The sequence below is a fragment of the Egretta garzetta genome, unplaced genomic scaffold (assembly GCF_000687185.1).
Source record: "Egretta garzetta isolate BGI_Z169 unplaced genomic scaffold, ASM68718v1 scaffold474, whole genome shotgun sequence".
Lineage (NCBI taxonomy): Eukaryota > Metazoa > Chordata > Aves > Pelecaniformes > Ardeidae > Egretta > Egretta garzetta.
In genome coordinates, this window is record NW_009259524.1 from 464,913 (window position 1) to 476,575 (window position 11,663).

At 36.5% G+C, this 11,663-nt stretch overlaps 1 protein-coding gene across 4 annotated transcripts in view; it reads right to left on the reverse strand.

Annotated features, from left to right (window-relative positions):
* Positions 1-11,075, reverse strand: part of ZDBF2 (zinc finger DBF-type containing 2) — a 15,179-nt gene extending 4,104 nt beyond the window's left edge. For 2 of the 4 annotated variants that reach the window (XM_035893049.1, XM_035893046.1), the window contains exons 1-5: positions 8,695-9,131; positions 8,025-8,076; positions 7,437-7,488; positions 6,733-6,838; positions 5,760-5,887 (exon numbers count right to left, since the gene is read on the reverse strand). In XM_035893049.1, coding sequence (XP_035748942.1) covers positions 5,760-5,887; positions 6,733-6,838; positions 7,437-7,488; positions 8,025-8,076; positions 8,695-8,718 — 362 coding nt within the window. In that variant the 5' untranslated portion in view covers positions 8,719-9,131. The other 2 variants (XM_035893048.1, XM_035893047.1) reach the window with 2 other exon arrangements.
* Positions 11,076-11,663: the final 588 nt, after the last annotated feature.

Below are 11,663 nucleotides of genomic sequence, written 5' to 3' on the forward strand. Positions count from 1 at the left end.
CCTACAAAATGTGGCTGCTTGATAGGAACTCTGCACATGTTGCCAAGGAATTCCATGCTTACTGTTTCTCAAAGACACACCACAGCTTCCGACTCGCTTCTATAAAAAGCCAAGTTATGACTGTTCAGCTTCACTGTGACAACAGCATATTTTTTATATATTCTGTAACTGGCAGTTCTGTCTTTAGGACTGCCTCAAATACAAGTGTTTATGTCTTGCAGAATTAACAGAACAGACAGTTACGGACGATTTTTCTTATGCAACACAGGAACCCACAAGGCTTTAATGTGTACCAGTTCAGCAAATTCAATGAAAATACTTTTTAAAAGAAATATAACTGAAGAGAGAATATTATATTTCATTTGAAAGTTATAACCAGACCTTGTGAGACCCAAATGGATGCTTACTTTAATACATGGCAGACAGCCATGTACCTCTTAAGGTGCTTTCATCTGCTAACAGAAGTATTGTGAATAAATTTTATTGTACAGTAATTTCCTTAGTAATAACATTCAGCTTCCACATTTACTGAAAGTTAAAAATCAATCAGAAGCCAATAAAATTAGCAGTGCTTAATCATCGACATATGCAGAAGTCCTTGAAGGACTCAGATTATTAGTCATTAATAAAGCCAGCTGATAGTAAGCAAACTTGGAGCAAGTATTTCTAACTAGCTACTTCACACTGAAAAACAATCACATGAGAACTGATCTGAATATAGCTATGTCTCGGCCTTTTACTGAGAGATGGCAGATAAAGGAAGAATTCTCAGCTTGGAAGAACTGTTTTACAGTTGAAAAAAATTATAGGTTTGGCCAACGTTTCAAAACAGAATTTTATTTAAAACTGACATTTGGACTCTACAGAGTTAAATCTACAAGATTTAGTCCAGAAAAGCATACTTCATAGGACCCCCACTAAAACAAATCAACAAAACTCCCCGCTCCCCAATAACTCACATTTGAAAGCACCTACTTCAAAGCTCGGGATAGGGCTCAGTGATCCACCACTAGATTTCATTCTCTCTCTCTCTCTCTAAGCCACTAACAATTAAGAAAACAGTTTTCCAGTCAGCTACATATTCATTTCATCACCCATTTAGTCTCCAACCACATTTTCCTTAGCTTGCTTATAAACCTCATAGAAGAACATGCCAAAAGCTGGGCTTTTGAGAGATGGCAACGTAGATGCAACATGACAGATGGCACCAAGATGGATGATTCTCCTCTGTTCACAGGGTCTGTTATCCTGTCAAATAAGGAAATTAGGGTGGCCTGATGTGATTTTTCTTGACTAAATCAGCAGTAACCATTACTCCTCACTTCACTGTCTTCTAGATTCTTATGAACAGTTTGGTTATCCTGTTCTCAAGGAAATACAGTAATTTAAGCAAAGAAGTCTGTAAGCAGATCCTCTCTCTGCCCCTACTGAGAACTGGCAATTGCTACATTTTGGTTTTCCCAGTCCTCCTGAAACATCACACATTCTCTATGGCCTTTCAAGAATAATTACTAACAGCTCCCAGACTGCTCCATAGAGTACTAAATATCATGAATGCTGAAAACCCTATTGACAGAGGTCATGTGAGGAGAACTACGAAGCCACTAACAGTCACAAACAAAACAACTTTTTAATGCAAAATAGCATCGAAATGGAAGTTATCAGAAGACCAAGACCTACACGGTATTTCACAGTGCAGGGGCTGAAGCACCGTCCATCAAACAAACAAACAAAAAAAAAGCAGAAAAAAGCCTTCCAAGGAAACACATGGGCAGCCACATCAACATCTTGTAGATCAAAGTCCCCTCCAATCATTGCTACTCATAACAAAAATCACACTGCCTACACAGGAAGTGATAAAGCACTGCATGCTATTCATAATACAATAACTCATATTTTACTTTGGCTATTAGCATATTATTCTTCATTCACTAAAGCGATGTAAGTATCAAATACTGACTGCCAATACTTGATTTGAACTAAAAGGTGCAATTTGTATTAACCCTCCCCCCCTACCCCCCAAAAAGATGTTTGTTACTACAGACTCACTATCTATGGCTCCATAGACAAAGTTGAGTCTAGGTTTTTCCTGAGTCCAAATATTAAGTGCTGAAAAATTCCTCTTACAAAATTTTACCTTTGTTTACTTTCCAGAGGTTTGAAGATAAAGGCCACCATGCCTACCTAACTTGTTATAATTTTACATAGTGTTCAAAAGCACGTACAACACGTGCACTTGCTCCCATATCTGTAAAAATGGTGTGTGGGAAGAATGTGTGTGTGTGTGCACGCGTGCATAGGAGTGAAGTATGTGTGAATGCACATACCCTTACATATTGTAGTAATACACAACTTAAGTGAAAGTAAGGAAACTAAATTGGTAGCTGTCATGGCTCATGCATACCAGAAATGGGAATCTTGCAGAAGACATGGCTGTCTTGGTCGAAGGAAACAACGAAACAAAACCTGACATAATTGAGATGCCAAATTATATTTTTCCTCCTTACTGTAAAGGATGTTTAATTGATACCTGCCACAGACCTTGGTTTTATTCCTGGTAATGCATATGAAACACAATCACAAGCTGAAAGTTTGAAGAAAAAAAAAAAAAAAAAAGTCATAACTTTCCTATTATAATTAAAGTTACAAAAGACTGGAAGGTGATAAATACATTGCTGATGTTTAAAGACATAATGAAGTTATAGGTGGTGATACAAAAAGTTTCATAGTAACTAAAAGCTTTTAGAGCTATACCTGACAAGTGAGCTCAAGTAACAACAATTAAAATAGTATAGAATAGCTGGAAGGCTATAAGATCTAGCCACCGCCAAGGTTTCTCAAAAGGAAAAGTCGCATCTCACTAATCTCTGGACCATGTGTTAGGCAGTGATAAAGAAGCAGATAAAGCAGAAAAGATTTACTATTTTGATATGCAAGAGACTTTCGTTAACATCCCTGGGAGTCTATTAAAAAGCTAAATAATCATTGGGGGAGGAAAAAAAACCCAATCAAACACCAAGAACTGGTTGCTAATACCAAATGAGAGGGTTGAACAATCACTCATCACAACAAAAGATTGCAAGTCTGAACTGGAGGGCGTTCTGGTAAGTTTTATGACTTACTTGCCCCTTTCAAAATTTTTAAAGATTAATGTATTAAGACTTTCAGATGACAAGGAAATGCTAAAAGGATCCTCTGAATAACTTTTAAAAAGGAACAATAGGGATGTTCGGTCAAATTTTGATAAACAAGGCATAAAACTTACAACACACCATGTATGACCCTAACAAGCCACATCGATTCACCACCAGCAGTATACAACTCCTCCCTGCTCAGGAGGCATTATTTTAAAAAGAAAGTTAATAAAACTTTATGACACAACCTGCAATATTCCTTGCGTACTTCAAAAATATAGTATTTTCCTCAAAGGTGTATCATCTTTTAGGATACAGCAGAATTCTAGTTATCCAAAAAAAGGGGATAGAATCAGAGTACAAATAAAGGCTATAGGACTGACTAAGCAAAGAGAGAAACCTCATATAATGAAACATTAAAAAATAGAAAGATTATTTCTATTATTCTATTCTATTATCATATGAATGCACCGTAATCAAATACATCAGCTGATCAAACAATGCCTGTCAGCTGAACTGCTGTGCCCTACTGATGCGTGCATTCTTGCCCACCTGAGCTCTGAGATAAAGCACCTTTGTTTGAACTTCAAAATCTTACAGATCAGAATTAGACCTAAAGGGAAGGCCAAAGGCAGTAGATGTAATCTTTTTAATTTTCTCACTTCAGAGTTCTTCCGCCTTTGCATGAAACACCTGGCATCTGGATACTGTGGGAAGACTGAATATAGGACTAAATGGATTTTGGTATGGATAAACTATAGCAAATTCCTAGGCTTCCAGCTTGCTTAACAGCCTATATCCAATTTTGAAAAATTACTTATAAGCAAATGTCTCAAGGGTGGAGGGAACAGAACTACAGTTCTGTACAGTTAGGAACTTCTGACAGTTTTGCTACAAATTACCCTCAAAAGAAGAGTGAAGATTTACTCTCTTAAATGCTCAATATTATTTCTTTATGTAAAAAACCTTCTACACCAAGAGTTTGCAGGAAGGAATGATTTGTTGGTTTGTGGGGTTTTTTTACTGGGAGGAGGGGCAGAACATCAATATCCTTTCAAATTCAGTATAAGGCAAAGCTCTGATTAATTTTTGCCTTTTACCACAATCACTACCAGGGATACTGGTTCTGCAAAACAAATCAAGTCTCACAAATATTTCTATAAACCTTTTAAATTACACTCTTAAGATCCCTTGTGTTAATTCAGCTAAATAGTAAAAGCAGGTCTTTAAGAACTGAGTGAAACTACGTATCAATCCAAGTGTTTTCATGTAACAAAGAAGAGAATCCAATTCTTACCTCAGATGTCAGTTAAGAACATGACTTTTTTTTTTTTTTTTAAATCATGTTTCAGAAAAGGATTGTAACATAAATCTATTCACGCTTTCCTTTCCATCTTGGCTTTTCTTCCTCCAAACTCGGTCTAGATTTGGGATTACTTCTCCCCCTTCTCCCTCAAACTTCATCTAGATTTCGTACATTATTTTTCTCATTCCATTCCCTCTTCCAACAACTTAGAGGAACATGGGTAGCTTGCTTTTCCTAGTTAGCAGGTTTCATTCACGAAAGGAACAACCTTGTATTAGCAACACCTCAAAGAGAGGGCTTTTTTCATTTGGGTGTTGACTTAAAGTGAATCTTGTATTTTTTCTCTATGGCAAAAATTATGGATGTCCTTAAACTAGAAGGATTAAATTTATTTAAGAAGGAAGGATTAATTTATTTATTTGTAGTGATGTGTACATGTCCTGCACTACTTCATCATAGGCAAGCCCGTTAGCTTGTTCTGTCACATCCCTGATGAGATCAATGACTGACTTCAGACAAAATACCTTTCACCTGTTTGTCCGATCTATAGCAGAGTTGTACGTCAAGATGCACTATACTGGGTTCAGGCTGGGATTTTTGTCTGCCTTGCTCAACATAACAAACAAAGAATGAAATTTAATTGATTTCACTTCAGCCACAGAGAAAAACTTACACACTGATTCTCTTACCACTCTTAAACATGCACATGATAAATAAAGAGAATGCTTTTCAAAATCTGAGCATGAATGAATTGGCCAGTTAACGTAGTTCAGGTAAGTATTAACTGAATGGGTGAATTGCAAGGATAATGAAAAAATAAACATATAAACGTTCACCTGACATTATTCACAAACAACAAACTAAAATTATGAACTCTTTTCAAAATATACCATAAAATATACTACTAAATATATATACAAAGCCCAGAGTTGTAAGAATAATTTTATATATATATATATATAAATTACAAATAATAGGAGTTTGTAAATGCATATCAGACTGTACAGTCTGCCATTACACCCACTGACCCATCTATTCCTTCTTTTCTCAGGTCTTCACATTTAATTCCTATTGATAGTGTTGCATTAAATCCTTCAGTACTGAAACAAAGTTTAAAAGTGCAGAGACAGCACAAAAGCAATATCCTTGATCAATGTTTATATAAATACAATTTCTAAATTGTCTTCAGTGTGAAAGTTGGCAAATGGGCAAAATTTACTGCTTAGCAGTGCAACAGAAATAAGAATTCGTAATACATGCATTCTAACAACACATATTTAAAAAACAAAACAAAAAACCAAAGAACAGCTGTATTATACCTGTTGTCATGGTATCTGTGGGGATGATGCTGTAGAACATCTTGCAGGAAACGCTCCATCAAGCTACTGGTACCCATACGATTCCTACAGTAAGTTGTAAAGTGTCTGTGCTGGGAGCTGAAAACATGCTGGTGAAATATAAAACAGATTACTAGTTTAATAATAACGTTAACACATTGGCCTGTTCCTAAAAATTACTTCTCAAGTTAAACTTTACACTGTTCCCTAGGTTAAACATTACACTGTTGCTATAAAAATATTTAAATAAAAAGAAAAAAAATCTTCAGCCTCTTCTACTTTAAGGCCTTGATTCAATGAGATTTTTAAGCATGCTCAGGGAGTCTCAAATAATACTAAAATGTATTGAAACACGTATTGCTCACATATCTCTTGTAACTAGTACAAATACTCTCACAAATCTCACAGCTGCTCACAAGTCCCTTGTAACTAGTACAGATACTGTAAATATACCTATAAACGACTATTAAAATATTCTTGAGTAAACCTATAAATCACTCAAAGAGAATTTTCGTAAGCACAGATTGAATAGGCTTCTACTCTCTAATTAAAAAAGTCTAAGAGACAGGAGACTGACAGAGTTAAAGAACAGAAAAGAAAATAGCAGATCACCTGTCTTCAGCCTTGATATCTAACATATTAACCCTAATACTTTACAATATATACAAATCTGGAGGTTAAAGCCACAGAAGTAAACCTAACAGATGCAATGCACAGCTGTGTGCCACTTCAGAAAAGCAGGCTGCAGTAGCCATGCCCCTCCACCAGCATCTTTTTAACACATAACAGATAAGAAGGGTATCTTCTCTACAGTGCATACATTGTGCAACTCACACATGGATTACTTTTCATTCAGTATTGGTCGTTCAGTGTAGAGACAGATATTTTATAAGCTAATAAAGCCTTTTGGTACTTCTCAGCTATCTGTTGCTGAACTGTGTAGAAGGCTTCTCACCTGTTCCAGATTACTGTAGTGTACATGGCAACAGCTGCAGTATCCTTGTCTATTTTGCCCAGTGGATACTCCAGGCTGAGGATGTTCTTGCACTCTTGTGTGTAAACTGAAAGAAGCAGGTAATATTACCAAGACATATTGGGTTGTCTAATATATGTTCTTATCATGGAATTTCTAAATATCTATCTTACTATAGAGATAGAAAAAGCTTTCAAGATAAACATTTCTATTTCTGAACTGTAATGGCAAGTAGGACTACATATTTTAAGGTATTCCCAAGCAAATTTCACTAAAGAAAATTTTTCTTAAACGCAGAATGAAGGATAACAGAGGTTGAAGGCACAGATAACACAAATGCTAATTTCAACTGGCTAAAATGTGAAGAGAACTGTCTCTCCAGAAAAAGGTAGAGTCACCTTTTCATTCTTCTATTTTTTAGTATTTTGATGTTAAAAAAAATAGACTGAAGACAAAGAAATCTTGACACCCACACATCAGTTTTGGGCACTACAATGCACCTTCCCCACAGTTTTTAATAGTACACGGGTACAAGCTAAAAATGACTTCCATCATACACTTGATCTATATTGCATCACTGTCATCCATTACACAAGATAACAGATAAGGTTGAAAACCAGATTCTTCCTGGTTTACTTTGTGTAAAGTAGTAAGCTAGATGCCAGTTAGATCATCACCTAACTTACCTGCTATTGCTGTCCTGTCGTAGAGAGCCTTCAACACCATGTCTTTCAACTCCTATAGAAATAAAAAAAACAAACCACAAACCAGAATATCAAAGAGATGGAATAGAGTTTTACCTGTGATTAGTTACTTCTCTTACATTGCATTTGTGAAAACTACTATTTTAAAAGAAGATAAAAAGTTTAGTAACTTCAAGAAAGCATGCAGAGAGAGATCCTTTTGTCCTCAAAGTTCCTCTAAGAGCTTCATAAAATAAGGTTTACTCTTTCATGGTTGAGGTGGGTGGGAATTTTGCTACTGATTTGTCTGGGATCGAGGCTAGACAATCTACATTTATAGTGCTACATCTGTGAACACCAAGATAAAATGTAGCATGTCTTAAACAGCTCATTACAGGACAAGAAAATTACATTTACATGGAAACTCTACGGATGATTCAGAAGTCACTTCTTCCATCTATGTTCCGTAATGAAATTTAGGAAATCAAAGTATGCAATTGAAACTACAAGGCGAACTAATGCTTTTACTGTTAATTATTACATTAAAAAAAAGACTAACTGCCACAAAAACATCTACTTTAAACTTCTCACCTTGTGCTGAAGAAGCAGAAGCTTCATCAGATGGTTTGATTCTGTCAAACATCTGTAAGTAAAAACAAAGTAACTGAGAACAAAATAAAAAAAGCACACCACAGTAAAGCCCATCCTCAAGTTCATCCTTCAGTTCAAGCTCCAAGCTGTTTACAAGTGCTATACTGTTTCAGCTACAGACCAAGACTTGATTTAAACGAAGCTGCATTGTAAAAAAAATTTCTGCTTTACTAGGTTACCCGAATATTATATTTAACAATGCATGTTAGCTTTGATAGAAGGGAATAATTTCTGATCTAATTAACGAAGTCAAATACTACACTTCTGAATACAGCTTAGAGTCTTTTAGGTTATTAAGCAATAACCTTGTCAAATTCATTTAATTACTTAATTTCCTAAGCTACCTTTACAATACAGATGCAAGATGTATGCTAATAAAAACCGTACAAGACATAGACCACACAAAATAATTATCCAGACTGGAAAAGCAATGCTTATTGCTCAAAAGACCTGCAAACCAATATTGAATCCCACACTTTTTAATTAAAATATGACTGCAGCAACATGCAGTTATATGCTTTAGGGTGCCCAAACACAAAGGGCATCTGAGTTTCACACAGCCCTTTTACATTATGGAATGCAAGCATAAAATCAGCTTTCTAGTACAAACCTTAGAGTAATCAACCTTCTTCATCCACCAAAGCTGACTCCAGACTAGCGAACAATAAATGTTGAACAGGAGGCCATTTGCAGCGCAGGACACTTATCTTTTCTCATCCCATCTGGCAATAATGAAGTTAAAGAGCCTTTTAAAATAGAGTTAATAATGCATGTTTTCCATGCCCTAAGGCATGTAAATTTTTCTGTACCACTCTGCAAACACATCAGTCGATAAAATGAATAAATCTCTTTTCAAAGTCTGCAGTACATCCTTCTTCCTTATTAAGGAAGTTATTTTGACAGTCTTCCCTACATAAATGTTAACCTTTCTTTCTGGAATAACTTTGTTCCTTCTTTCTTCCTCATAGTCCCTATGTATTAAATTTTATTGTTGTTTTGGACACTAGCACTCGTGAAATTAAGTATACTTCTACAGTAACAGAAAACAAATTCCTCAATACTAACCAGGTTGAAACGAATCTGTTTTGAGCATCATTCATGAACCTGCTCAGAAAAACAAAGATTGACGTTGCTTATGTTACATAAACTAGTTAGATATTGCAATAATACATTAACTGGAAAACTCACAGTAGGTTGGATGTTCAAAGCATTTTAAAAATTAATCATTATGTACTCAATTAAGTATTATCATTAGCATTACAGACAGAAAAACAGAAAGGCCACAATAATTTGCACGATCACTGTCACCAGCGTCACAGTTAAAGTACCACATCCTCTCCCAAAACTCAGAACTCAGGAATTCTTAGATCTGCTCTTGGTTTACAATTTTTGTAACTGTGGGATGACAAACAATGTCTCAAATCAACCACTTCTACTTTTTATCCTTTATAAACTGTTTTTACAAGAATTATTCCTTCTCTTTTCCTTTCCTGTTCTCACATATGTAGAAAAGATGCTCCTATATGAGGCTACATACCACCAGGCTTGACAGATGCATGGTTTGTTGTTTGTTTTCTTTAAATTTGTTTTGCTCTTTCCCCGACTATGCACTGCTCATTATAAAATAGCAGGGCTGTTATTGCACTTACAGTCAGAAGGAGTATCTTAATATCGCAACTCAAAAAAACCCCCCACCCAACAAACCACCCAACCAAAACACCAGACCCGTTCTCCTTCCCATAGTGTAGTAATTCACGTAATAATATTAAAAAAACCCCAAACCAAAAAACAACCCAGCTGTTCTTACAAACCTTCCCATCAGGCAACTGAGAAAAGCTTTCTTGACAGATCAACTGATCTCAGTTATCCCGTTCAGTGTCCTATACACAGTTGGGATCCAAAATAAAGTGAAGGAAAAACCCACAAGACTGTCTTCCATGAATGATGCTTTATGGAAAATAACTTGTTCCATGTGCTCGAAGTCAGCTTACCGATTTTTTTTTTTTTTAAGGTCTTACTATATATATACACACACACACACATATATATATTCTTAAGATAAAACTACAAACATGGAGCACAGTAAGAGTGCAGAGCCACAGAGGAAGCTACCCCATCAGCAGGGCAGTCAGACAGTCAGCAGGGGACACCACACCCCCTTTCACTGCCCCAAAACTGGATTAAAACACCTCAATATGCAAATACCTAGCTTCATCTCAGAGATGCCAGGCAGTGGCAACTGCAATACATTGGAGGATAACTACTACAATAGTTTGTTACTTCCTTCCTGTGTTACTACTTGAAATAAGGAATAATTTCAATGGTGGTGCACTACTGAGAATACACTCATCTGCAAGCACAGATCTGTCACCCCCAGGTCAAGACAGACTCACGCACATTTAAATCAAGCTAGGAGCACAGTAGCTTTAAACAGTGCAAGACTATGAAAATAACGACACTGAGTTACTCCGGTCTGGATCTCCTCATTGTCTTTCTACAGTTCGAGGAGATTCAACGGACCAGATTTTCTCACTGGAGGGAGGACATATTAGGTAAAGCTTGGACAAGCCTAGCTATCACTTAGTAACTGACAGAAAAAAAACATCAGAGGAAGATCTTTCAGAAATACTTAAGTACAAAGCTGGCAAGAGAGAAAATCTATTCTCTTTATGTCAGTGCTTTATGAGAACACTGGTGTACAGGACAAAAAAAAAAAACAACCTGAACTCTCTCTATACTCTCTCTATATACTACATACAGCTTGCTTACCATCTGAAGTCAAGTTCAAATCACAGGCTAGTAACGTAAAGGAAATCTGCTACGCAGATGCCTTACTTATGTTGCCAAAATCTGGAGAGTCTAACTGCAATCCTTACTTTATCAAAACAGAAACTGCAGCTATAAATCCACAAAGGCTTTTTCAGATGTCCATGCAAAGCCTGCAAAAAATTCTAGCTTAGTTAAGATATTCCCAACTGTAAATATGTGAGACTGTTGGATTGAAAAAGTAAATTATACCTGTACAAGATTAGCAAAAACATTTTAACACTGAAAAATCCTGTAAACTGTAACAAAAATAACAACAACTGGCTACATACAGAAATGTTTGATTTGGTAAATTTCTAACCAGGCTATTTTAGCTGCCTCTAACACCAATGCTTCTTTTTGGTTTTATGGCATTACTCTGCATACAGCAGCCAGAGGATGAAAAGCCTCAGGTAATCCCATTTAACAACGAGAAATCCATAAAGAGGCCACGACAAGGCATGAAATGTACAGACACAAAAAAATCAGTGGTGGATTCTGAGAGTATATAAAGGCGTCACGGGCATCAAAGAAACTCTCCAGAGAGGATCACTCTTGCACTGCAACAGGTAACATACAAAGGGGCCAAAATGCCCATCAAAACTGCTCCCCCAAAACCACCTCACGAAAGCCCCGAACGCCCCTTCACCCGAGAAGGTCTGTGCTGGGTAGGCAGAGGGAAAACAACGGGGGAAACTCTCCCTTAAACAAAGTTATCCGCCTTCCAACAGCGTCAGCACAAATAGGGAGGCGGTAGCTTGTTTCAGGAGTTGC